We start from the raw sequence: 24,269 nt of genomic DNA on the forward strand, positions 1-24,269 counted from the left end.
AGCTCTGCATGGATTGTAACCAAATTTGGCCAGAAACATCCTTGGGTGAAGGGAAACAGAACCTGTATAAATTTTGGCTCTGACCCCCCGGGGCAGGAGGGGCGGGGCCCAATAGGGGTAATAGAGATAGATCCTATAAATCGCTACTTGTCCTAGAGTTCTGCATGGATTGTAACCAAATTTAGCCAGAAACATCCTTGGGGGAAGGGGAACGGAACTTGTATAAATTTTGGCTCTGACCCCCCGGGGGCAGGAGGGGCGGGGCCCAATAGGGGTAATAGAGGTAAAACATATAAATCGCTACTTGTCCTAGAGTTCTGCATGGATTGTAACCAAATTTGGCCAGAAACATCCTTGGGGGAAGGAGAACAGAACTTGTATAAATTTTGGCTCTGACCCCCCCAGGGGCAGGAGGGGCGGGGCTCAATAGGGGTAATAGAGATAGATCCTATAAATCCCTACTTTTCCAAGAGTTCTGCATGGATTGTAACCAAATTTGGCCAGAAACATCCTTGGGGGAAGGGGAACAGAACTTGTATAAATTTTGGCTCTGACCCCCCGGGGGCAGGAGGGGCGGGGCCCAATAGGGGTAATAGAGGTAAATCCTATAAATCGCTACTTGTCCTAGAGTTCTGCATGGATTGTAACCAAATTTGGCCAGAAACATCCTTGGGTGAAGGGAAACAGAACCTGTATAAATTTTGGCTCTGACCCCCCGGGGGCAGGAGGGGCGGGGCCCAATAGGGGAAATAGAGGTAAATCCTATAAATCGCTACTTGTCCTAGAGTTCTGCATGGATTGTAACCAAATTTGGCCAGAAACATCCTTGGGTGAAGGGAAACAGAACCTGTATAAATTTTGGCTCTGACCCCGCGGGGGGGAGGAGGGGCGGGGCCCAATAGGGGAAATAGAGGTAAATCCTTTAAATCGCTACTATAGTCATAGAGTTCTGCATGGATTGTAACCAAATTTGGCCCGAAACACCCTTGGGGAAAGGGAACATAGTTTGTATAAATTTTGGCTCTGACCCCGTGGAGCAGAAAGAATGAGTCCTAATAGGGAAATTAGAGGTTAATATTCAGAACATTACTTGGCATTACAATAACCAGGTGAGCGATACAGGCCCTCTGGGCTCCGTGTTTAAAAAAAGAAAAAACATTTGAAAACATACAATTAAAATGATTTAATACAAACCTTATAAGTTGGAAAATCACGATAATATGCTGATCAAGGTAATAGGCATGTGCTCGGTCGTAATAGTCATAAGATAAGGACTGTTAAAAACCACGTTCTGATCAAACCTAATAACATTACGTTTGAGTCGAATTCCGGATGAGTCAAATTATTTTCGTTGGTCCGTTGAATTTCGAGATAACGAGTTTCGACTGTATTTCTAATTGTTATTTGGTAATTTGGGTTTTGTGATAATTACTGAAAAGCACTATACAGGCTCTCTTAGCATATCTGCTAAGACCTTAGCGGTGGCATCATATAGGATCAATTTGGCTATTTCTTCTCCGAAACTAAGCATTCTGGAAAACATATTACATTTGTAGCATTGTTGGGATGGAGATTCAAATAGATATTGAACAGTGTTTTGATTGCATTAAAGGGACAATTCAGTCTAAGAGTACATTAAAATTTGCACATATTTCAGAAACAAACCAGTTCTAATAGAAATTAGATTAGTTGGTTTTACTGTAATATGCCAGAAAAGCCCTCTGTAGTTAAATGTTCAAACTCGCTTACTGTCTGCCATTACACATAGTGGTCGGATGGCTTGTATGCTGAACCCTGGCCCTTGCCAGTGTAGTAAAGATTTTTTTGTCTAGAACTATGTTATTGTTTATGTTATTAGGTGCATGTTCTTGACAATGTCTAAAAATGATTTCATCAATTCCTCAGTGGTTATGTATTGCATTTGTTTAATGTACGTGACTTTAGCTCGGGGGTATGGGTACAACGTACATGTTGTACCTGCTTCATCGTATTTTTAGGTCACCTGAGACAAAGTCTCAAGTGACCTATTCTGATCGCTTTTTGTCAGTCGTCGTGCGTCGTATGTCCGTAAACAATTTGCATTTTCGACTTCTTCTCCAAAACTGCTGAAGCAAATTCAATGAAATTTTGTCCAAACCTTCTTAGGCAAAAGGCCAATCACAATTGTGAATTATATGGCCCCCACCCCCCAGGGGGCTGTGGGAGGGGCCAAAAGGGGTTAAATTGGCTAAAATTTAAAAAATCTTCTTCTCCACTCACAGATGTGGTAGAATCAAATACTCTTCATAGATAGAAAGGTATAGAAAGGTCTTGAGGCCCTTTACAAAAATGGTGAATTATATGACCCTGGGGTCTCTCATTTCCCCCTGGGGAGGGGGTTAATTTTACTATAGTTTATATAGGGAAAACACATTTTTGAGCATTATTTGGTTATTTGTAATAGGAAATGAGTCAAATATTGTCAGAATTATCAGTATAAGATGGTCATTGAATCCTATTAACAAATTTTCCATGACTGACCCCCAGGGGCCTTAGGGGCGGGGCCAAAATAGGTCAAATAGGCTAAAACTTCAAAAATCTTCTTCTGAAATTATGGAAATGGTAGAATCAAATACTCTTCATAGATTGAAAGGTCTTAAGGTCCTTTACAAAAAATGTGAATTATATGACCCTGGGGTCTCGTGTTTCCCCCTGGGGAGAGGGTTAAGTTTACTATAGTTTATATAGGAAAAACACATTTATGAGCATTTGTTGCTCAATTTTCATAGGAAATAAGTCAAACTGGCTTAGAATTATTAGCCTGAAATAGCATTTTAACAGCATATCCATATTGGTCCTGGCCGACCCCCAGTGGCCTTAGGGGCGGGGTCAAAAGGGGTCAAATAGACTAAAACTTCAAAAATCTTCTTCAGAAATTATGGAAATGGTAGAATCAAATACTCTTCATAGATGGAAAGGTCTTAAGGTCCTTTACAAAAATTGTGAATTATATGACCCTGGGGTCGCGTGTTTCCCCCTGGGGAGGGGGTTAAGTTTACTATAGTTTATATTGGAAAAATACATTTATGAGCATTTGTTGCTCAATTTTCATAGGAAATAAGTCAAACTGGGTTAGAATTATTAGCCTGAAATAGCATTTTAACAGCATATCCATATTGGTCCTGGCCAACTCCCAGGGGCCTTAGGGGCGGGGCCAAAAGGAGTCAAAATGGTTAAAATTTCAAAAATCTTCTTCTGAATTCACAGACTTGATGGAACCAGATATTCTTCATAGATTGGAAGGTCTTAAGGCCATTTATTGCAAAAATTGTGAATTATATGACCCTGGGGTCTCAGGTTTCCCCCTGGGGAGAGGGTTAAGTTTACTATAGTTTATATAGGGAAAACACCTTTATGAACATTATTTGCTTAGTTTTCATCGAAAATTAGTCAAACTGGGTTAGAATTATTAGCCCGAGATAGCATTTTAACGTCATATCCATATTGGTCCTGGCCATCCCCCAGGGGCCAGAGGGGTGGGGCCAAAAGGTGTCAAAATGGATAACATTTCAAAAATTTTTCTCCTGAATTCACAGATTTGATGGAACCAAATACTCTTCATAGATTAAAAAGTCAAATTTATAAAATAACTGACTGACTTCAAGGGCCTGATGGGCCAATATATAGTGTTTATATGTCTTTGTTTCATTCTGTATCTGAACTCAGGTGACCGTTAAGGCCCATGGGCCTCTTGTTTTTTATCAACGATTTGGAATTTCAACGGTATCAATCAAAATACTTAACAAATGAAATTTGTCAATATTTCTTGCTAAATGTTTCATAAGGAATGTAGAACAATACATCTATGTCATATTTTGCTTCGTGGTTATGTAACAGAATTAGCCTCACTGAATTGTCCCTTTGCAGGCGGTATGTACGCAATTTATTTAACAGACATATTCAATTTAGCGCGATAGCTTTCATACCACCTTTAATGCAATCAAAACACTGATCAATCTATATATTTACATAAATATATCTACTTTTACATGTTTGTCGTCAAATTTGAAACTGTGTTGGTTGCTTAGTTGGGTAACTACGGTAGTCAGGATGACAGAAGATATAGTTCCGATTGTTGAAGGTTATAGCTGCGGTTTGATTTGAAATGTAACAATGACACCTTTCAATTGTTTAAACATATTTTTTTCAATTTGATCATACATCAGCAATAATGTCCATTTCGATTAAAAATTGAGATAACCGAGGCGGAACGACTACTGGTATGTATCATTGTCAGGGTAGTGATGCAGTCCGAAGTGGAGTGAGCCCCCATATTTGATTATCAACTGAGGAAAGTTACTGTGATATAGCCTATCAATGGTATGACCGTTGAGCTGCTGAATGTTTGCCATGTATGTATCGAGCTTCGAACACGATATAGACTAAATTCTTCATAGTCATAACTTTCAATTTATTGTACGGACTGGATGGTGTTTGCATGGTGTGTGTAGGCCTATTTTGAATGCAAAGACGGAGAATAAAGCTGATGATACTGTTTCGGATACCTGTAATGTTTTTTTTTTCTGGAAACCATAGGCCTATATGATCTGTTAACCTATTGTTCGCTTAGAAGCTCCCAGAATTGTTCTCCAATCAGATGTTCTGTATATTTAGGTGAGAGGAGTGACCGTACACACATACTGATGTAGTGATGTAACTGTGGAATTCCTCAAACATTCCTGAGGAAAGCCCTGTGGTTGTAGCCCCGACCATTGATTCATTTTGTTGTTTTAATTGGATCTAATAACAATATTATTCTTTATTGTTATTTTGAAATCTGTCAACTTATGATGAGGAAAATTTGTTTATATTTTATTGTAACATTTCCTACTGTCAACTGAGTACTGACGAACATTATAGTATTGTCTCTGCGGCCGCCTAAGGATCAGTCTTGAAACCATTAAAAGACCGAAATCGTCTTTTAGTTTATTTTGAATTCAAAGCAAATCTGTCATCAGTCATCTGTGAAAAAGTAAAATGTAAATTAAGTAATGAAAGTTTATTTAGATTATATGACGCAAAATCTTACCAAAGCAAGAACTAGAAGTAGTCAGATCTTGCACTGAGTTTGTATTCATACTTCATTGTGATTACGCTAATTTGAAGGCAACTCCCCTCCTGTTGCCTTAATGATATAGGGGCATATGTAAATATAATGGAACAAATTGTGAAACTGACATTCTTTGTTATATCCAGCATATTTGTATGGTAAATGATTAAACATTTTAAGCTTTGCTTTCAATAATGACCATATGTTTTTGCTGTAAATATAATATCAGATAAATACTTTATTTTATATAGAATATCCAAAACTTGGGTTCCTACCAAATGATGAAAAGACAATGACAGATGATAAAGATGAGATTAAGAATTATAGCAAGGAGATAACAGATGATGGTGGCAAGGAAATGACAGATGATGGCAAGGAGATGACAGATGATGGTGGCAAAGAGATGACAGATGATGGCAAGGAGATGACAGAGGATGGCAAGGAGATGACAGAGGATGGCAAGGAGATGACAGATGATGGTGGCAAGGAGATGACAGAGGATGGCAAGGAGATGACAGATGATGGTGGCAAGGAGATGACAGAGGATGGCAAGGAGATAACAGATGATGGTGGCAAGGAGATGACAGATGATGGCAAGGAGATGACAGATGATGGTGGCAAGGAGATGACAGAGGATGGCAAGGAGATAACAGATGATGGTGGCAAGGAGATGACAGATGATGGCAAGGAGATGACAGATGATGGTGGCAAAGAGATGACAGATGATGGCGAGGAGATGACAGAGGATGGCAAGGAGATGTCAGATGATGGTGGCAAGGAGATGACAGATGATGGCAAGGAGATGACAGATGATGGTTGCAAAGAGATGACAGAGGATAGTGGCAAAGAGATGACAGATGATGGTGGCAAAGAGATGACAGATGATGGTGGCAAGGAGATGACAGAGGATGGCAAGGAGATGACAGATGATGGTGGCAAGGAGATGACAGAGGATGGCAAGGAGATGACAGATGATGGTGGCGAAGAGATGACAGATGATGGTGACAAGATGACAGATATTGGGACTAAAATGAATGATGATGGGATGAAAATGAATGATAATGGAAAGGGGATTGAAGATTATGAAATGGAATCAATTGATGGTAGGCATATATTGGTTCATTTCTTAGTTTTCTTTATTAATTTTTAGCTCACCATCTGATGATGGTGGGCTTTTTAAATCACCTTTCGTCCATGGTCCGTCAGTTCGTCCATAAACAATGCTTGTTATTGCTATTCCTTGAGAACTACGGAAGGGATTTTGTTCAAAATTCACATGAAGTGTCCCCTTGGTCCCTAGTTGTGCCATGCAGATTTTGAAACTGATAGGGAAAACAACATGGCCACCAGGCAGCCATCTTGGATTTTGGCAGTTGAAGATTGTTGTGGCTATTTCGTTAGAACTACTAACACAGGGACTTGGCATGATTTTTCAACCAACAGTCAATATAGATATGTAATATGGTATCAAGGGTATGAACTCTTCTGTAGAGAAAAACGGACATATTATTTAACCAGGGAAATGTTTTTAATAAACAGGCTCTAGATATCAGTGACACATAACTTACCTGTAAGAGAAATGATCTATCTTTCCAATGAGTGCTTGATGAACAAAATTGGCCAAGTATTGACCAAGTTCTGGCCGGGTGAGCCGGGAAATATATGAAAACTAGGCATTTAGATATTGCATGTTCGCTTGCCTCAATTAATGGGTACCTCAATTACCAAGCCAAAATCATAAAATCTACGCTTGTGGTGGTACACAGTACGTAAACCCATAATTGTGTTCACTCACATTATCCTTTGGAGGTGTCATGTCCCGTACTATATATATGTAGAAACTCCATTTTAACATCATTATGCTCACTTACTTTAACCAGAAATGCCATGTTCATTTTATTCTTTGGAACGCCTCTAGATTCTACTGACCCGCGCATTACTTCATAATTTGACAATGCATTTACGATTGGCAAAATCGAGAAGCACTCCTGTCGTGCGTCGTGCTACGTTTGTTAACATTTTCTGTTGAACGCAATAACTTGAGTAAATATGCACAAAGCTTAATGAAACGTACAGTTTCGAATACAAAACATAATGATATTTTAGCTGGGTCTCTCTTCATCACGTGGTAATTTGGGGGTTTCTTGTTTCTTCCAAATAAAGTATTATGCTCAATTTGACACACCGAGGCAAATGTGGGTATAATATATTAATTGGGTTACAACCGTTTGAATTATTTGTCATGGTTTTCGTAATTATGTATGATTCTCCTTTGCTAACTTACAAGTTTATATATGTTTGTTATATATCACAAAAATCAGAATTGAAACAACTAAAAAAAAATGAAGAAATAAATTTGTAAAAACTGAATGTGTTTTTCGGTGAACGAAACACGGAAATGTAGATCTGCAGTGGATTACGTGTCAAAATGTAAAAAAAAAAAAAACATACTCGGGCCAATGTATCAAGGAAATGAGTTTCAATCATTCATTATATAATTACTGGGTTAAGTGGTCGTTGACGTAATCCAGATGGTGTATGGCAGTCAATGGATCCATCGGGCTGTAATTAGTATGACACAAATACGGATATGACGTGTGCAGTTTGAGTTGTCATGATACCTTTTTCCGGTTGCAGAATTGAACATTTTTGTAGATAGATAACTTGGAAACTACGTAAATATTTGAATTTCGTTGTTTGTTATCTTTTCCAAAGTCATCAATCTACAAAGGTACAGAGTAATCGTCTTCAGAACTACATGTACATCTCCAAATAAGTCTGTGCATGGAATATACAGTAGAAAACGATTAGGTAGGCTTAGTTAATGTTGCTAGCGCCTTATATTTTCCCCGCGATTTTATTCATCAATATGTTATATGATCAATTACACGATGCCATTATGTAAATGAACTAAAGTATGTTGAATTACCGCAAGTTAAATTTTGACATGAAAGAAAATCCATATGTTAGCCCCTGACCTGTCATAGTTACGACATGATTTTATTCGTAACTTAAGATACAAAGTTTAGTAAGACGGAAATTTCACTTTAATCTTAACTTAAGATAAGGTTACGATAAATTTGTAACTTAGGAAGCTTAATAGTAAAACAGACCCCTGATATTGGGCCTGTGACATGCTGGGATGAATGGCTACCAAGTTTGTTCAAATGAATGACCTTGACCTTCATTAAAGGTCACTGGGGTCAAATAGGCTAAAATCTTTAAATGACGTCTTATGAATATAACTAATAGGTCTAGAGACCTGATATTGAGCCTGTGACATGCTTGGACAAATGGCTAATAAGTGTGTTCAAATGAATGACCATGACCTTCATTCCAGGTCACAGGGATCAAATAGGCGAAAATCTTTAAACGATTTCTTGTGAATAACTAATAGGCCTAGAGACCTGATATTGAGCCTGTGACATGCTGGGATGAATGATTACCAAGTTTGTTCAAGTGAATGACCTTGACCTTCATTCAAGGTCAGAGGGGTCAAATAGGCTAAAATCTTTAAACGAGGCCTGAAGACTGGATATTGGCTTTGTAGTATGGTGGGGATCAAGAGACCATCATTCATTGTCTAATTCATCAAATATATCAGAACCTGAACTTCTTCTATTGAATGAGTTATTTTGTATTGCCTTAATTGTTTGCCACTACTATATTCAATTTCTTTGATGTGTAGTTTTGTGCCAATAATCAGATGACTGTTAAGGCCGAAACTAAATAGTAAATATGGCTTACATTTGGCATAGAGCATCTCTATGGGGTTGGGAATGAAATTGTTCAAAAGATAGGCCTGCATTTCTTTTTGTATTATTTAACATACAATGTATTCACTTTATTGACCAGGTGAGCGATTCAGGCCTTCTGGGTTGTGTTAAAAACAAGATTGAAATGATGAATGATTGGTATAAATATTTCAGCATAAAAGTCTACCGCATAAATGCCCTAAAATTATATTATCACCATACAGCATTTAATTGTCTTGATGCATCTATTTGAAGAGATTATGTTCACTAAAAATATGCTTAATTACTCCATTAATTTGCATTTCAATCATTAGGCATGAGCAGTGATGCCAATTCTGAAGATAAAGATTACCTCCCAGAATCAGGTATTTAACTCGCCACAATTAGCTTGTGAGTTGTTCAAATTGCTTTCTTCTTTTTTACATTGTCTTTACAATCTTGATAATGCTATGTCACAAAATTACATAATTGATCTTTCTCATTTTGGATATGGTGCTTTTCCATGCTCCATATATTTATGTATGATAAATTTGGAAAATTATTGAAAAGATATGATTTATTTGTCTCTTAATTAATCTGACTTCTTCCTGATAACCACTTCTTGGAAGATGACCAGATTTGGAAAGCTGACTCTCCAGGGGCCTGATGAGCAGGCCCAAAATGGGTCATGTTGCTATAAACGACTTCTTTGAATTATGTAGAATCTCTATGGGGTGTCCGGGAATACAATTGTGTAAATATTTAGCTCACACCTAAACTTAATTAATATTATTAGGTCACAGGTGATCTATTCTCATAGCCTTATGTCTGCCGTCATGCGTCGTCCATCGTATGTCTGTAAACAATTTACATTTTCGACTTCTTTTCCAAAACTGCTGAAGCAATTTCAATGAAATTTAGCACAAACCTTCTAAGGCATATAGCCTATCAGAGACTGGATATTGGATTTCTAGCTTGGTGGTGACCTTCATCCATGGTCTAATTAATCAAATATATTAGAACCTGAACTTCTTCTATTAAACGAGTTCGTTTTGTATTGCCTTAATTGTTTGCCACTACTATACTCTTTGAGGTGTTGTACCAATAGTCAGATGACCGTTAAGGCCCATTGGTCTCTTGTTATAGATTACAATTATAATTAATATTCTTTTTTATTCAGAAACCAGTGGTGATGAATCTGATGCCTCTAATTTGCCAGAGGAATATCCTGTTACCCAATTTAGTAAGTGGCATATATTGTATGAAGAATTACTTTGAGAATACTTGACCAATGGCTAAGCTTAAAAAAAATTCTCTCAATGACTAAAATTTCCATTGATATTTCCAATCAATTATCTTAACTTAATTCATAATCACAATGGTCTAATTCTCTGAAACATTTCAACAATTTAACAGACTGTTGCACATGTTTGTGTGTATGATAGAGGTCCAGTCCTCTGTAAACACAGACTTCTACCCTATATATCAGATGTCATGTCTCGGACTGTTACACATGTTTGTGTGTATGATAGAGGTCCAGTCCTCTGTAAACACAGACTTCTACCCTATATATCAAATGTCATGTCTCAGACTATTACACATGTTTGTGTGTATGATAGAAGTCCAGTCCTCTGTAAACACAGACTTCTACCCTATATATCAGATGTCATGTCTCGGACTGTTACACATGTTTGTGTGTATGATAGAGGTCCAGTCCTCTGTAAACACAGACTTCTACCCTATATATCAAATGTCATGTCTCAGACTGTTACACATGTTTGTGTGTATGATAGAGGTCCAGTCCTCTGTAAACACAGACTTCTACCCTATATATCAGATGTCATGTCTCAAACTGTTACACATGTTTGTATGTATGATAGAGGTCCAGGCCTCTGTAAACACAGACTTCTACCCTATAATTCAAATGTCATGTCTCAGACTGTTACACATGTTTGTGTGTATGATAGAGGTCCAGTCCTCTGTAAACACAAACTTCTACCCTATATATCAGATGTCATGTCTCAGACTGTTACACATGTTTGTGTGTATGATAGAGGTCCAGGCCTCTGTAACACAAACTTCTACCCTATATATCAGATGTCATGTCTCAGACTGTTACACATGTTTGTGTGTATGATAGAGGGCCAGTTGTCTGTAAACACAGACTTCTACCCTATATATCAGATGTCATGTCTTGGACTGTTACACATGTTTGTGTGTATGATAGAGGTCCAGTCCTCTGTAAACACAGACTTCTACCCTATATATCAGATGTCATGTCTCAGACTGTTACACATGTTTGTGTGTATGATAGAAGTCTGGTCCTCTGTAAACACAGACTTCTACCCAATATATCAGATGTCATGTCTCAGACTGTTACACATGTTTGTGTGTATGATAGAGGTCCAGTCCTCTGTAAACACAGACTTCTACCCTACATGTATATATCAGATGTCATGTCTCAGACTGTTACACATGTTTGTGTGTATGATAGAAGTCCAGTCCTCTGTAAACACAAACTTCTACCCTACATGTATATATCAGATGTCATGACTCAGACTGTTACACATGTTTGTGTGTATGATAGAAGTCTGGTCCTCTGTAAACACAGACTTCTACCCAATATATTAGATGTCATGTCTCAGACTGTTACACATGTTTGTGTGTATGATAGAAGTCCAGTCCTCTGTAAACACAAACTTCTACCCTATATATCAGATGTCATGTCTCAGACTGTTACACATGTTTGTGTGTATGATAGAAGTCCAGTCCTCTGTAAACACAAACTTCTACCCTATATATCAGATATCATGTCTCAGACTGTTACACATGTTTGTAAGAGACCTTAAACTTCAATGTAGGTAGAAGGGCTACCAAGTTGGTTCAAATGTATGACCTTGATCTTCATTCAAGGTCACAGTGGTCAAATAAGCTTAAGATCTTTAAACAACTTTTTTCAATAACTAAGAAACCAGGAGATCTCATATTGGGCCTGTACAATGTTGGAATGAAAGTCTTCAAAGTGTCTTCAAGGAAATGACCTTGAACTTCATCTAAGATCAGAAGGGTCAGATAGGCCAAAATCTTTAAACAATTATTGCCAATGATTGAGAGGTCTAGAGATTTTAAATTGGATGAAGGGTTACCAAGTTTGTTCAAATAAATGGTCCTGATACAAGTGTCAAATAAATTAAAGTATTTTTGAAAACAACTTTTTAATAGCCAAGATGCCTTGAGACTTGCTTTTTGGCCTGTAACATGCTGGGATGAAAAGCTACTTATTTTTTAAAAAGAATGATCTTGAACTTCATTCAAGTTCACAGTGGTCTAAATAGCTAAAATCTTGGAACAATTTCTTTAAAATAGCTAATTAGACTGCTCAAATAAATCACCTCAACTTCATTCATGGTCACAGAGGTCAAATAGGCTGAAATATTTGAATGACATCTTGTCAATAACCAAGAAGCCTCATGATGGCTACTTCAGGCCTTTAATATTCAAGATAAAATTATAATGTATATATAACTATAATAAGAATGCATATTTGTATTTATAGGAAAGGTGACACCTCAAGATACAACTAGAAAGAAAACTAAATCAGAAAAAGGTAACCATGCGCTTTTTATCAGTTCAAAGACATTAAGCTATATTGTGTGGTGTCCAGTGATCACCTATCTGTTTGTTAACAGTCATGAAATGGTCAACTCTGATTGGTTGAAATTTCTCAATAACTGGAAAAACCAGATTACTCATGTTGTAAGATATATTAAGCATGCTTGAATGAAGTCAGCTACCAAATTTGTTCAACTAAATGACCTTGACCTTCTTTCAGATCACAAGGGTAAAAAGGGCTTAAATTTTTATACAACTTCTTGTAAATAACAAAGAGGCCAAGAGTCTTGATATTGAGACTGTGTCATGCCAGAGTAAAGGGCTACCAAGTTTTTAGCCCACCATCATCAGAGACCTAGTTGTGCATATTGCATTTTGTGACCAATCGGAAAACAAGATGGCCGCCGGCCGCTATCTTGGATTTTGATAGTTAAAGTTTGTTACAGCTATTTCTGAGAAAGTACTGAAGGGATCATTCTCAAATTTCATTTGTAGGTTCTCCGAGGGCCTTGCGCATATTGCATTTTGGGACCGATCGGTAAACAAGATGGCTGCCGGGCAGCCATCTTGAATTTTGATAGTTTAAGATTGTTACAGCTATTTCTTAGAAAGTACTGAAGGAATCGTTCTCAAATTTCATTTGTAGGTTCCCCTAGGGCCGTAGTTGCGCATATTGCATTTTGGCCAAAAGTGGTCAAATTAGCTAATCTAAGCATGTGATAGCACTCATAATACAATGGTAGCATCCTTATGAGTTGGGGATTCAAAAATTGTACAAAGGATCAGGCTAACCGCCTGAGGGGCCAAAAGGGGTCAAATAGGCTATATTCATATGAAGGACATCTCAGAAACTAAGCATGTCATAGCACCCTCGGGGGCCTGAGGGGCGGGTCATAAAGGGGTCAAATTGATTATTTTCATAAAAATGACTTAATTCTTCTCTGAGCACTTATAATACAATGGTCAAGCATCCTTATAGGGTGAGGATTCAAAATTGTACAAAGGATCAGGCTGACCGCCTGAGGTGGGGGGGGGGGGGGGGGGCAAAAGGGGTCAAATTGGCTATTTTCATATTTAAACGTCTTCTCTGAAACTGCATGGGATAGTACCCATAATGCAATGGCAGTATCATTAAAGGGTAGGGATTAAAAATTGTACAAATGATGGGGTTAACCCCTCGAGGGCCTGAGGGGCGGGCCAAAAGGGGTCAAATTGATTATTAGGTCACCTGAGACGAAGTCTCAAGTGACCTATTCTAATCGCCTTTTGTCCGTCGTTGTGCGTCGTCCGTCGTATGTCCGTAAACAATTTACATTTTCGACTTCTTCTCCAAAACCGCTGAAGCAATTTCAATGAAATTTTGCACAAACCTTCTAAGGCATAAGGCCAATCAAAATTGTGAATTATATGGTCCCCACCCCCCAGGGAGCTATGGGAGGGGCCAAAAGGGGTAAAATTTACTAAAATTTCAAAAATCTTCTTCTCCACTCACAGATGTGATGGAATTAAATACTCTTCATAGATAGAAAGGTCCTAAGGTCCTTTACAAAAATTGTGAATTATATGACCCTGGGGTCTCAGGTTTCCCCCTGGGGAGGGGGTTAAGTTTACTATAGTTTATATAGGGAAAACACATTTTTGAGTATTATTTGATCATTTGTAATAGGAAATGAGTCAAATATTGTCAGAACTATCAGTATGAGATGACCATTGAATCCTATTAACAAATTTTCCATGACTGACCCCCAGGGGCGGGGTCAAAAGGGGTCAAATAGGCTATAACTTCAAAAATCTTCTTCTGAAATTCTGGAAATGATAGAATCACATACTCTTCATAGATGGAAAGGTCTTGAGGTGTTTTATGAAAATTGTGAATTATATGACCCTGGGGTCTCACGTTTCCCCCTGGGGAGGGGGTCAAGTTTACTATAGTTTATATAGGGAAAACACATTTATGAGCATTTTTTGCTCAATTTTCATAGGAAATGAGTCAAACTTGTTTAGAATTATTAGCCTGAGATAACATTTTAATATTATATCTATATTGGTCCTGGTCAACCCCCTCGGGGCAGAGGGGCGGGGCCAAAAGGGGCAAATAGGCTAAAACTTTAAAAATCTTCTTCTTAAATACTGGAAATGGTAGAATCAAATACTCTTCATAGATGGACAGGTCTTAAGGTGTTTTATGAAAATTGTGAATTATATGACCCTTGGGTCTCAGGTTTCCCCCTGGGGAGGGGGTTAAGTTTACTGTAGTTTATATAGGGAAAACACATTTTTGAGCATTATTTAGTCATTATGATAGGAAATTAGTCAATTGTAGTCAGAATTATCCCTATGTGATGGCCATTGAATCTTATTACCAAATTTTCCATGACTGATCCCCAGGGGCCTTAGGGGCGGGGCCAAAACAGGTCAAATAGGCTAAAACTTCAAAAATCTTCTTCTGAAATTCTGGAACTGGTAGAATCAAATACTCTGCATAGATGGAAAGGTCTTAAAGTCCTTTACAAAAATTGTGAATAATATTACCCTGGGGTCTCATGTTTCCCTTCTGGGGAGGGGGTCAAGTTTACTTTATTTATATAGGAAAAACACATTTATGAACATTATTTGCCTATTTTTCATAGGAAATTAGTCAAACTGGGTTAGAATTATTAGTCTGAAATAGCATTTTAACATCATATCCATATTGGTCATGGCCGACCCCCAGGGGCCAGAGGGGCGGAGCCAAAAGGGGTCAAAATGGTAATTTCAAAAACCTTCTTTTTGAATTCACAGATTTGATGGAACCATATACTCCTGATAGATTGGAAGGTTACTTAAGGCCCTTTACAAAAATTTGTGAATGTCATGGCCCTGGGATCTCAGATTTTCCCCTGGGGAGGGGGTCAAATTTACTAGTTTATATAGGAAAAACACATTTAGGAACATTATTTGCTTAGTTTTCATAGGAAATTAGTCAATCTGGGTTAGAATTATTAGCCTGAGATAGCATTTTAACATCATATCCAAATTGGTCCTGGCCGACCCCCAGGGGCCAGAGGGGTGGGGCCAAAAGGGGTCAAAATGGATAACATTTAAAAAATCTTACTTCTGAATTCACAGATATGATGTAACCAAATAATCTTCATAGATTAAAAAGTCAAATTTATAAAATCACTGACTGACTTCAAGGGCCTGATGGGCAAATATATAGTGTTTATATGCATGTCTTTGTTTCATTCTGTATCTGATATCAGGTGACCGTTAAGGCCCATGGGCCTCTTGTTTTCATATAAACATATTCTTCTCTGAAATTAAGCATCGGGATAGCACTCATAATGCAAAAATGGTAGCATTCTTACAGTGTGGGGATTCAAAATTGTGCAAATGATTGGGTTGACCCCCCGGCGGCCTGAGGGGGAGGGGCCTAAAGGGTCAGTTTGGCTATTTTCATATACCCGGTAAACGAATTCTTATCTGAAACTAAGCATAGGATAGCACTCATAATGCAATGGTAGCATTCTTATAGGGTGGGGATTCAAAATTGTGCAAATGATTGGGATAATCCCCCAGGGGCCTGAAGTGCAGGGCCAAAAGGGATCAATTAAATATGGCGACTTTCATATACAATGGACCCGCGATAATCCGGACGCCGATAGTCCGGAAAACTCACAATCCGGACGGAAATGTCAGGGAACTGATTTCCGTAACATTATTTATACTCACTAAACCGGAAATTCGTATTCCGAATCCGGAACTCCATTTTGGGAACGGAATGTAATGTTCGTTAATAAATTCCCGCAATTATCCGGACAATTTGTTGTCGCCATGTGCAGAGAAAATCCAAGGCCAGCTACAGTCATGTGTAAATTATACACACTACCACTACACACTAGCTATAGTGTGTGTTGTCATAACGGTGGCTGCTAGGTCATAGCCACGGGCGTTTACCTGAACACCTTTCACACGGGTACATGCAGTCATGTAACGGTTCATTGGTTTTCTATAGGAGATCAAACTTTAGTGTTGTAATTGAGATACGCAATATATTTTTAGCCACACGCTTTGAAATATGCAGTTTGATGCTGTAGATACCTTACTGGTTTCGCATGCAGAATATATCGCTCTGAGTTTCGGATACAATAAAGTGAGATACAGTAATACTCGCAAAATTATTAAGTATCTTAAATGTACGTGAATCTATTTGAATTCATCGTCTATCATGGTATAAAATATAAAGGCTATGGCACATGCCATTTAGACGTGAATGGGCGCGTGCATGGTTGTTACACACGTCTGTAAGTCAGAAAGTAAAGACTTGTGGAAATGTTCAATAAAAACACACAATACACAAAATAACAATTATATTAGTTCTTTAAATGTTCACAGCTATTTGTTATCATAGTTTTTTTATGCCAGAAGGTAGATGATATTCAGATCCTTGGTTAGGCATTTTGAAACATAATTTGCCATATGACAGATCAAGAGTGGGATACGTACGTCGCTATATGCATACATAGTACACAATTAACGATGGCGTTTGGTTTTGTATTTTTAAAAAGAAGTACGTTTATTTAATATTCTTAACGTAACAATATAGAAAAACACCTATAAAACATATCAAACGAAGTATTTATTATAATACACGTATATTACATAAAAGCCTATCATCGATTACAAGGTAAAGGGGAGTAACTCGTACGTGACAATTGAATTGACTAAGAACACGAAATTCGGCAGTCCGGAAAACTTGTAATCCGGACGGTTTACGATGGGAACGAAGGTGTCCGGATTATCTAAGGTCCAATGTAAACAAACTTCTTCTCTGAAACTTAGCATTGACTAACACTCATAGTCATATAATATTGATAGCACCATTATATGGTTGAGATTCAAAATTAAACTAATCGTCTGGTCTATGATAGCTATTTCTGATTGTAAGAGTTTTTGTGATAATTAGTTAAAAAAAACCAACCAGGTGAGCGATACAGGCCCATTGGGCCTCTTGTGTAACATATGACAACAAATGCATTATGATCATTTCCACAGCTGGTGAACAATTCGGGCCAATTGGGCCCTTGTTTATGATGTTGATTTGACAGAAATATACATTAATTTGCTACTTTAATTGTATAACTGTGTTAGGTTACGATTATCTATTCTTTCTATAGCAATGGTTACAACTCAAGATACAACTAGAAAGGGAACTAAACTAGATAAAGGTAACCATGCATTTTTTATCAGCTCAAAGACATTAAGCTATATTGTGTGGTGTCCAGTGATCACCTATCTGTTTGTTAACAGTAACTCTGATTGGCTGAAATTTCTCAATAACCGGAAAAACCAGATTACTCATGTAGATATATGTATCAAATGCCATGTCTCAGACTGTTACACAGGTTTGTGTGCAAGATAGAGAGGTCCAGTCCTCTGTAAACACAGACTTCTACCCTATATATCAAATGCCATGTCTCATATCCCTTAGCAAAAATAACTGTGAATTTACCAGTGATATTCAGGTTAAATTCCAGTTAAAACACAGTTTCCATTCATTTGCCATTCATTTTATGGTTTTCTCTCCTCACATTTCTTCATACCAGTTTCGAGCGTGCAGTTTAAAGACAGTTTTCTGAAAACCTTATTTTGACTGCTGAAAAATTTCCATTCAAAATGCAGTTTTTAAATAACTGGAATTTCACTGTATCAAAATACCAGTTATTTCACAGTTTTATTCTGAAGCAGTTCTTGTCAATAACCGTTTCTGATATCCCTGCTCTGTAACCAGTTATCAAATGCTACCATCAGCAGTACTTGTGTACATATATAGCCACAGCAGGGCATAGGTCAAGCCCACACCAATAATGTGAAAGGTGTGGGGGATATGGGAGGGGATTAAGTGGGGGGCAACTTTGAGCCTCAATCTAACATATTGTCCAATGGAAAGCATCTTCCTCTCATTTTGAATGTTATAGTTTGGCGTGGCTGCTTGTACATGATGTATGGGATAGTTTTCATCTCCACCATATTTTTCTGTGAACAGGTTCTAAAATTGTTCACTTCAAGAAAAGCTGTTTTGTTTGAGACAAGAAAATGGAATTGCCTACAACTGCTGAAGTTTTTAGGAAATGATGATAGTGTTCTACATTTGTATCTATTGTTTTGTGATATTTTGAAGTGAATTTCTATTGATGAATTGTTCACTATAAGTATTGTGGAACCAATCACCGTATTTTGAAACAACTGAAAGTGAATTATATGTGTAACATACTAACATGTTTGGTGATGGAGCCTTCACTCTGGGATTTACTTCTCAATTGATTTTGTTGTTTCTGGGTTTGTATGATTATGTATGTATAATGCATGGTTGATTGTGGCCTTAACATATCTTTTTTTTTTTTATAATTTACAGTTTATTCAGTTTTTTCATCAATACATGTAATGTACACAAGATAACTGTGATCAAAAATCATCATACATACTTCATACATATTTACTCTTTCTCACGTGTGTAATCATACATGCACCCTTACACTCGTGCATAGCTTTTTCTCATGCTGTATAGATGATCAATATACATATACAAAACACTCTTCTTACTTGCTTAGATTCTTTCCTGGTCATTAAACTTGCATTCACATACCCACAGTACTTTCTAAATTTTTAAGTATAACATTTTATCTATCCATACTTACATTAACATATAGCACTTTCTTACTATAGTAAATATCTAATTTTTATTCATCCATACACTTAAATTCACATATCACTTTGCACTTACATTCCCGCAGAATGCTTTCTAAATTTCAAAACTTGCATTCACACACATTACTTTTTTAATTGATAAGGTTGCATAAAGCTTAAGTGTTATTGTATTTTTTTCCACCAAATTCATATTTGTTACAGATATATACAGTGTATATACAGTATACAAGTGATGTTATTTTGTAGGGGTACGATAAACATGTATATATTAAAAACAGCAAATATTGTATAAAAGAAAAGAAAAAATCTTTGTTTTCATTTGCTTTAATTACAGTTTATAATGTGGTCAATAAGATGTGTAACAGTACTATGCATTGATTATAGGAAAGGGAGAAATTATGATTGATAGAAAGATAAGAAAAGAAATTAAAGGGGAATTAAAAAGGAGAAGTTTGGTCAATAAGATGTGTAACAGTACTATGTATTGATTATAGGAAAGGGAGAAATTATGATTGATAGAAAGATAAGAAAAGAAATTAAAGGGGAAAAAGGAGCAGAAGAGAGAGAGAGAGAAAAAAAGGAGAATGTTATCTTAGAACATATTGGGTAGGATGGTAAAACATAAAGTAAACATGTACATGCAAAAACATTCTTTTATAAAACTGGAAACAGTATATTGGCTTTGTGAAGGGCTATATACCAGAATACACAGTTATCAGGGGAGATAATTCACTCAAATCTGAGGAATATGTATTTAATTAGAGAAGGGGGAAAACACACACACACACACACACACATATATATATATATATATATGAGAATAAATACTAAATAAATCATATAACATATATTTAATAAATCTCAAAATATTTTACTTAATCATATATGTTATAATAATAGTGATAATCAATGAGGTATTATTTATCCCAATGCCTAGAGCGTAACTAATTTGTCCCATTTTTTCCATTCCCCTTCAAATTTAAGTTTAGCGTTTTCATCCTTACATGTAGAAACAAATTTCTGGATTATGTAGTTGTCTTTAATAATGTTTATGAGAGAGTTAATACTAAGTGAATTATGTAAACATCTCACTCTATAAATATACTGTTTTATAATGATAATAATTTCATTATCTACTCTATTACTAGCCTTAACATATCTTATATGAAAGTAATATATAACATGTGAAAAAGTTATAGGCTATAAATTGATATACAATATATCGCTTTGTATATCCTAATATTAAGGGATAATCTGAAATTTGAATTGTTAGATATAATTATGTTAGGCATCTTTTTAGTTCACCATGCCCTCTGGCTTCACCATGCCCTCTGGCTATTTTATTAAATCCTGGGACCTCAAAGTTGACCTGATAAGAGTAATGTGTCTGGCTTACAGTTACTTCTCACATTCTTTCCCCTTCCCCTATTCCTTCTCACCACCTGGGTAATCACCGTTTTTAGGTCATCTGACCCGAAGGGTCAGGATGACCAATTGTCATCATGCACCATCCGTCATGCGCCGTGCATAAACTTTTCATTCAAACGACTTCTTCTCAATAACCGGAAGGCCCAGGGTACTCATATTGGGCCTGTAGGATGCTGTGATAAAGGGCTACCAAGTTTGTTCAAGTAAATGACCTTGACCTTCATTCAAGGTCACAGGGGTCAAATAGGCTAAAATCTTTAAACGACTTCTTCTTAAGAACCATAAGGCCCAGGGTACTGATATTAGGCCTCTGACATGCTGGGATGAAGGGCTACCAAGTTTGTTCAAATGAATGACCTTGACCTTCATTCAAGGTCACAGGGGTCAATACTGCTTGGCTGGAATGTTTCTAAGAGGAAGCCTGACATAAATTATTAACAAAACGTGACCTTGACTTTTACAATTTTATACAAGGTCACCAGAATTAAGTTTATTTCATAAATTAAGAGGCCTAGAGGTATGGTATTTGGCTAGTATGTTCCTTGGATGAAACCCAACAAAGTCTACAAAAATTGATGACCTTGATATAGATGTAAGCTCACTAGGGTTCATATATGTTAAAAGTTTGAAATGACTTCTCAGGAGTTAAAGGGCTTAGGGCATAACTTGGAAGAATGTTCCTAAGATGAAATCCAACAAAGTTTTTGTGAAAAGAAAATGACCTTGACCTAGATTCAAGGTCACAGGGATCAAATTTGATAAAACACTTAAACAACTGTTTCTCATGAACTTGAAGGATTGGTGCAGTGATACATGATATATTAAAATATGTATCAGAAATGGCTTAGTTTTCATGTAAAAATAGGCAAACATGTACGCCGATGTCGGACTATGACTCTATTACATAAATGACTAGATTTAATACTTATTTTACAATTATTAATTTCCAGTACCATATACAATATATGTATTATATCCCCTGCTAAAATGTGTTAATCTAGGACTTTGTTCAATGAACAATGCACTGTGACCGGGACAGGGTGGGCGAAACACAGACATATCGTTTCCAATAATAGTACATGTAATCAATGACTAGATTTTTGCGAATAGTAAGTAATTTGACATATGAAGTCTGTTATCGCTATTTCTTAAAAAGTGTTCAATGGATATTCACCAAACTTGACGGAAAGGTTCCCCATGGAACCTTGTTGTGCTGTATTGATTTTGAGCATGATCTGAAATCCAATATGGCGGCCATCTTGTATTTGACATGTGAAGTCTGTTATTGCTATTTCTTGAAAAGCACTGAATGGATTTTTACCAAACTTGACAGAAAGGTTCCTCATGGGACCTTTAGCTATATAGTTGTGTTGTCTTTTCTGAAATCCAATATGGCTGACAGGCAGCCATCTTGAATTTGACATCTGAGTTCTGTTATCTCTATTTTCTTGAAAAATAATGAATGGATATTCACCATAGTCCACAGAAATGTTCCAAGTGGGACCTAATTGTGCTGTATTGATTTTCAGCCTGATCTGAAATCTAATATGTCCAACAGATTGCCATCGTGAGTTTGATTTCCGAAATCTGTTATCGCTCTTTCTTGAAAATTGTTGAAAAGAATTTCACCAATCTTCACATAAATGTTCCCCATAGGACCTAGTTGTGCTCTATGGATTAAGAGCCGGTTCTGAAATCCAATATTGCTGACAAGTGGCCATCTGATCTTGAATTTGACATTTGGAATCTGTTTTCGCCATTTCTTGAAAAGTATCAAATGGATTTTTACCAAACTTGACAGAAATGTTCAAGTTGTGATGATCTGAAAACCAGTATGGCTAACGGGTGGCTATCATGAATTTGACTTATGAAATTTTTTATTGCAATTTCTTCAAAAGTGTCTAATGGATTTTCACAAAACTTGACAGAAAGATTCCCCTTGGGACCTAGTTATGCTGTATGGGTTTGTAACAATCTGCAATCTAATATGGCCAGCAGGTGGCCATCTTGAATATGACTTTGACAAGGAGTTGTGGATGAATTTTCGTCAAACTTGACCAACAGGTCCCCCTTGGTCGTGTCTGGTGTTGTATCTTAATTTAGAGCCTGATCTTTTATCCAATCTTACCAAAAGGTGTCCATCTTGAATTTCGTTTTGACAAGTGATAAGCTAAGGTTCCTTAGTAAATACTGTTAAGGTCAGAGTTTAGAAGAGAAAAGAAGATAAAAAGATCTATCTTCCAAAGATCTAATGTAGATTCATTGATGGTGGGTGCTAAGATCCTTCTGGGATCTCTTATTTTGTTAGAACAATTTTACTGGCAGGTTACATGACTTTTCTGAGAGCAGAAATGCCCCACAAATGAAAAAAAAACGGAAAATACAATATGAATGCTCAAATAACTTAAAGTGACTAACAATTTAGATTTCATCATTCGAAACTAACGCCAAGCGTTATGGAACTTATTATATATCATAAAACTTAAAATTTCTTTTAATTATTAAATTTAAAAGTACCCACAAGCAATTTAAAATAATACACGAAAAACTGCAAAACTATTTTTGTGCCGGTCTCACCTAAAATACATAAATTATTGCTCGTAAGTAGAAACTGCGCATATATCACGAGGAAAATCCGAAACACCATCATGTGACCATGGCAAATTCTCAGTTGAAAAAAAAACCAAGGGAGAACTCACAGACCATCCGTAATCGTCTGGATTTCAACTAGATTGAAATATATGTTTCATTCTGAGTTTTAACGAAATCATTCATCAGTATATGTCACGCTACTACAATAGTCCTACTCTTCCACAATAATTTCCCGTAATTTCATAAATTACCCCTAAAGAGCCCCAGTGTATCAAGCACTAGTACTATCAATACTGTTCACGTGATACCTTAGGCTTTCTCGGTAGATAATAAACAGTTTTGGGAATTTTCAATGTAAAACCAATTTTCATGATGTAATACTTACCATCACTTTAGTATGCAAATACGCTACCTACACCCATCTTTGTAGCCCCAACAAACATAAGATTTGAGAATCCCGTCTCCCTACCGTACCTCATCTCATACTCAACGAGAGTAACATAGAGTGGTCTCCCTTCCTCAAAAACCCTTTATGGAGCCACAGGGGCAAAATGGCTGAGGAGGAAAGGGGAGGAAACAGATGGGTGGGACTCCATAAAGTTATGGTAAGTATTACATCATGAAAATTGGTTTTACATTGAAAAACCCCAATTTCATTTCAGTAATACGTTACCATAACTTTAGTATGCAAATTCGTCTTACCGTAGTGGAGAGTCCGAGGCCAGGCAGCCCAATCAAACGGCAAATCCAGGAGACAAGCCCCAGTAGGGAGAATAAAAAAGTGGTTCCATGCAGGAACCCCCGAAGGAAAGGGATAAAAAATGAATACCTTTCAGAGAAAAGAGGAGTTCCATCATGATGCCTGCCCGCATACAGTTAAAACCAAAAATAAATACCATGTCTAGGGAGGAGGGACAGTCACAGACTGAGCCGCCACAACTGGACCCAAGGAAAACAGTCCCTCAGAATGAGAGGACAGGGACCGGAGGTAAAAGTCAGTGAAAGTAGACTGACCACGCCAAAAGGCAGCAGACATTATGTCCTGGAATGAGGACCCATTTAGGAGAGCCAAAGAAGCTGCAAGGGCTCTAACCTCATGAGCCCTCACCTTGCATTTCGCCAGAGAT

At 37.1% G+C, this 24,269-nt stretch overlaps 1 protein-coding gene across 1 annotated transcript in view; it reads left to right on the forward strand.

Annotated features, from left to right (window-relative positions):
• Nucleotides 1-24,001, forward strand: part of LOC138311373 (high mobility group nucleosome-binding domain-containing protein 5-like) — a 31,833-nt gene extending 7,832 nt beyond the window's left edge. Inside the window, exons 2-6 of the mRNA XM_069252775.1 lie at nucleotides 5,341-6,192; nucleotides 9,159-9,209; nucleotides 10,004-10,066; nucleotides 12,380-12,430; nucleotides 23,805-24,001. Coding sequence (XP_069108876.1) covers nucleotides 5,341-6,192; nucleotides 9,159-9,209; nucleotides 10,004-10,066; nucleotides 12,380-12,430; nucleotides 23,805-24,001 — 1,214 coding nt within the window. The remainder of the gene's footprint in view (nucleotides 1-5,340; nucleotides 6,193-9,158; nucleotides 9,210-10,003; nucleotides 10,067-12,379; nucleotides 12,431-23,804) is intronic.
• The last annotated feature ends 268 nt before the right edge of the window (nucleotides 24,002-24,269 follow it).

The sequence above is a fragment of the Argopecten irradians genome, unplaced genomic scaffold (genome assembly GCF_041381155.1).
Source record: "Argopecten irradians isolate NY unplaced genomic scaffold, Ai_NY scaffold_0019, whole genome shotgun sequence".
NCBI lineage: Eukaryota > Metazoa > Mollusca > Bivalvia > Pectinida > Pectinidae > Argopecten > Argopecten irradians.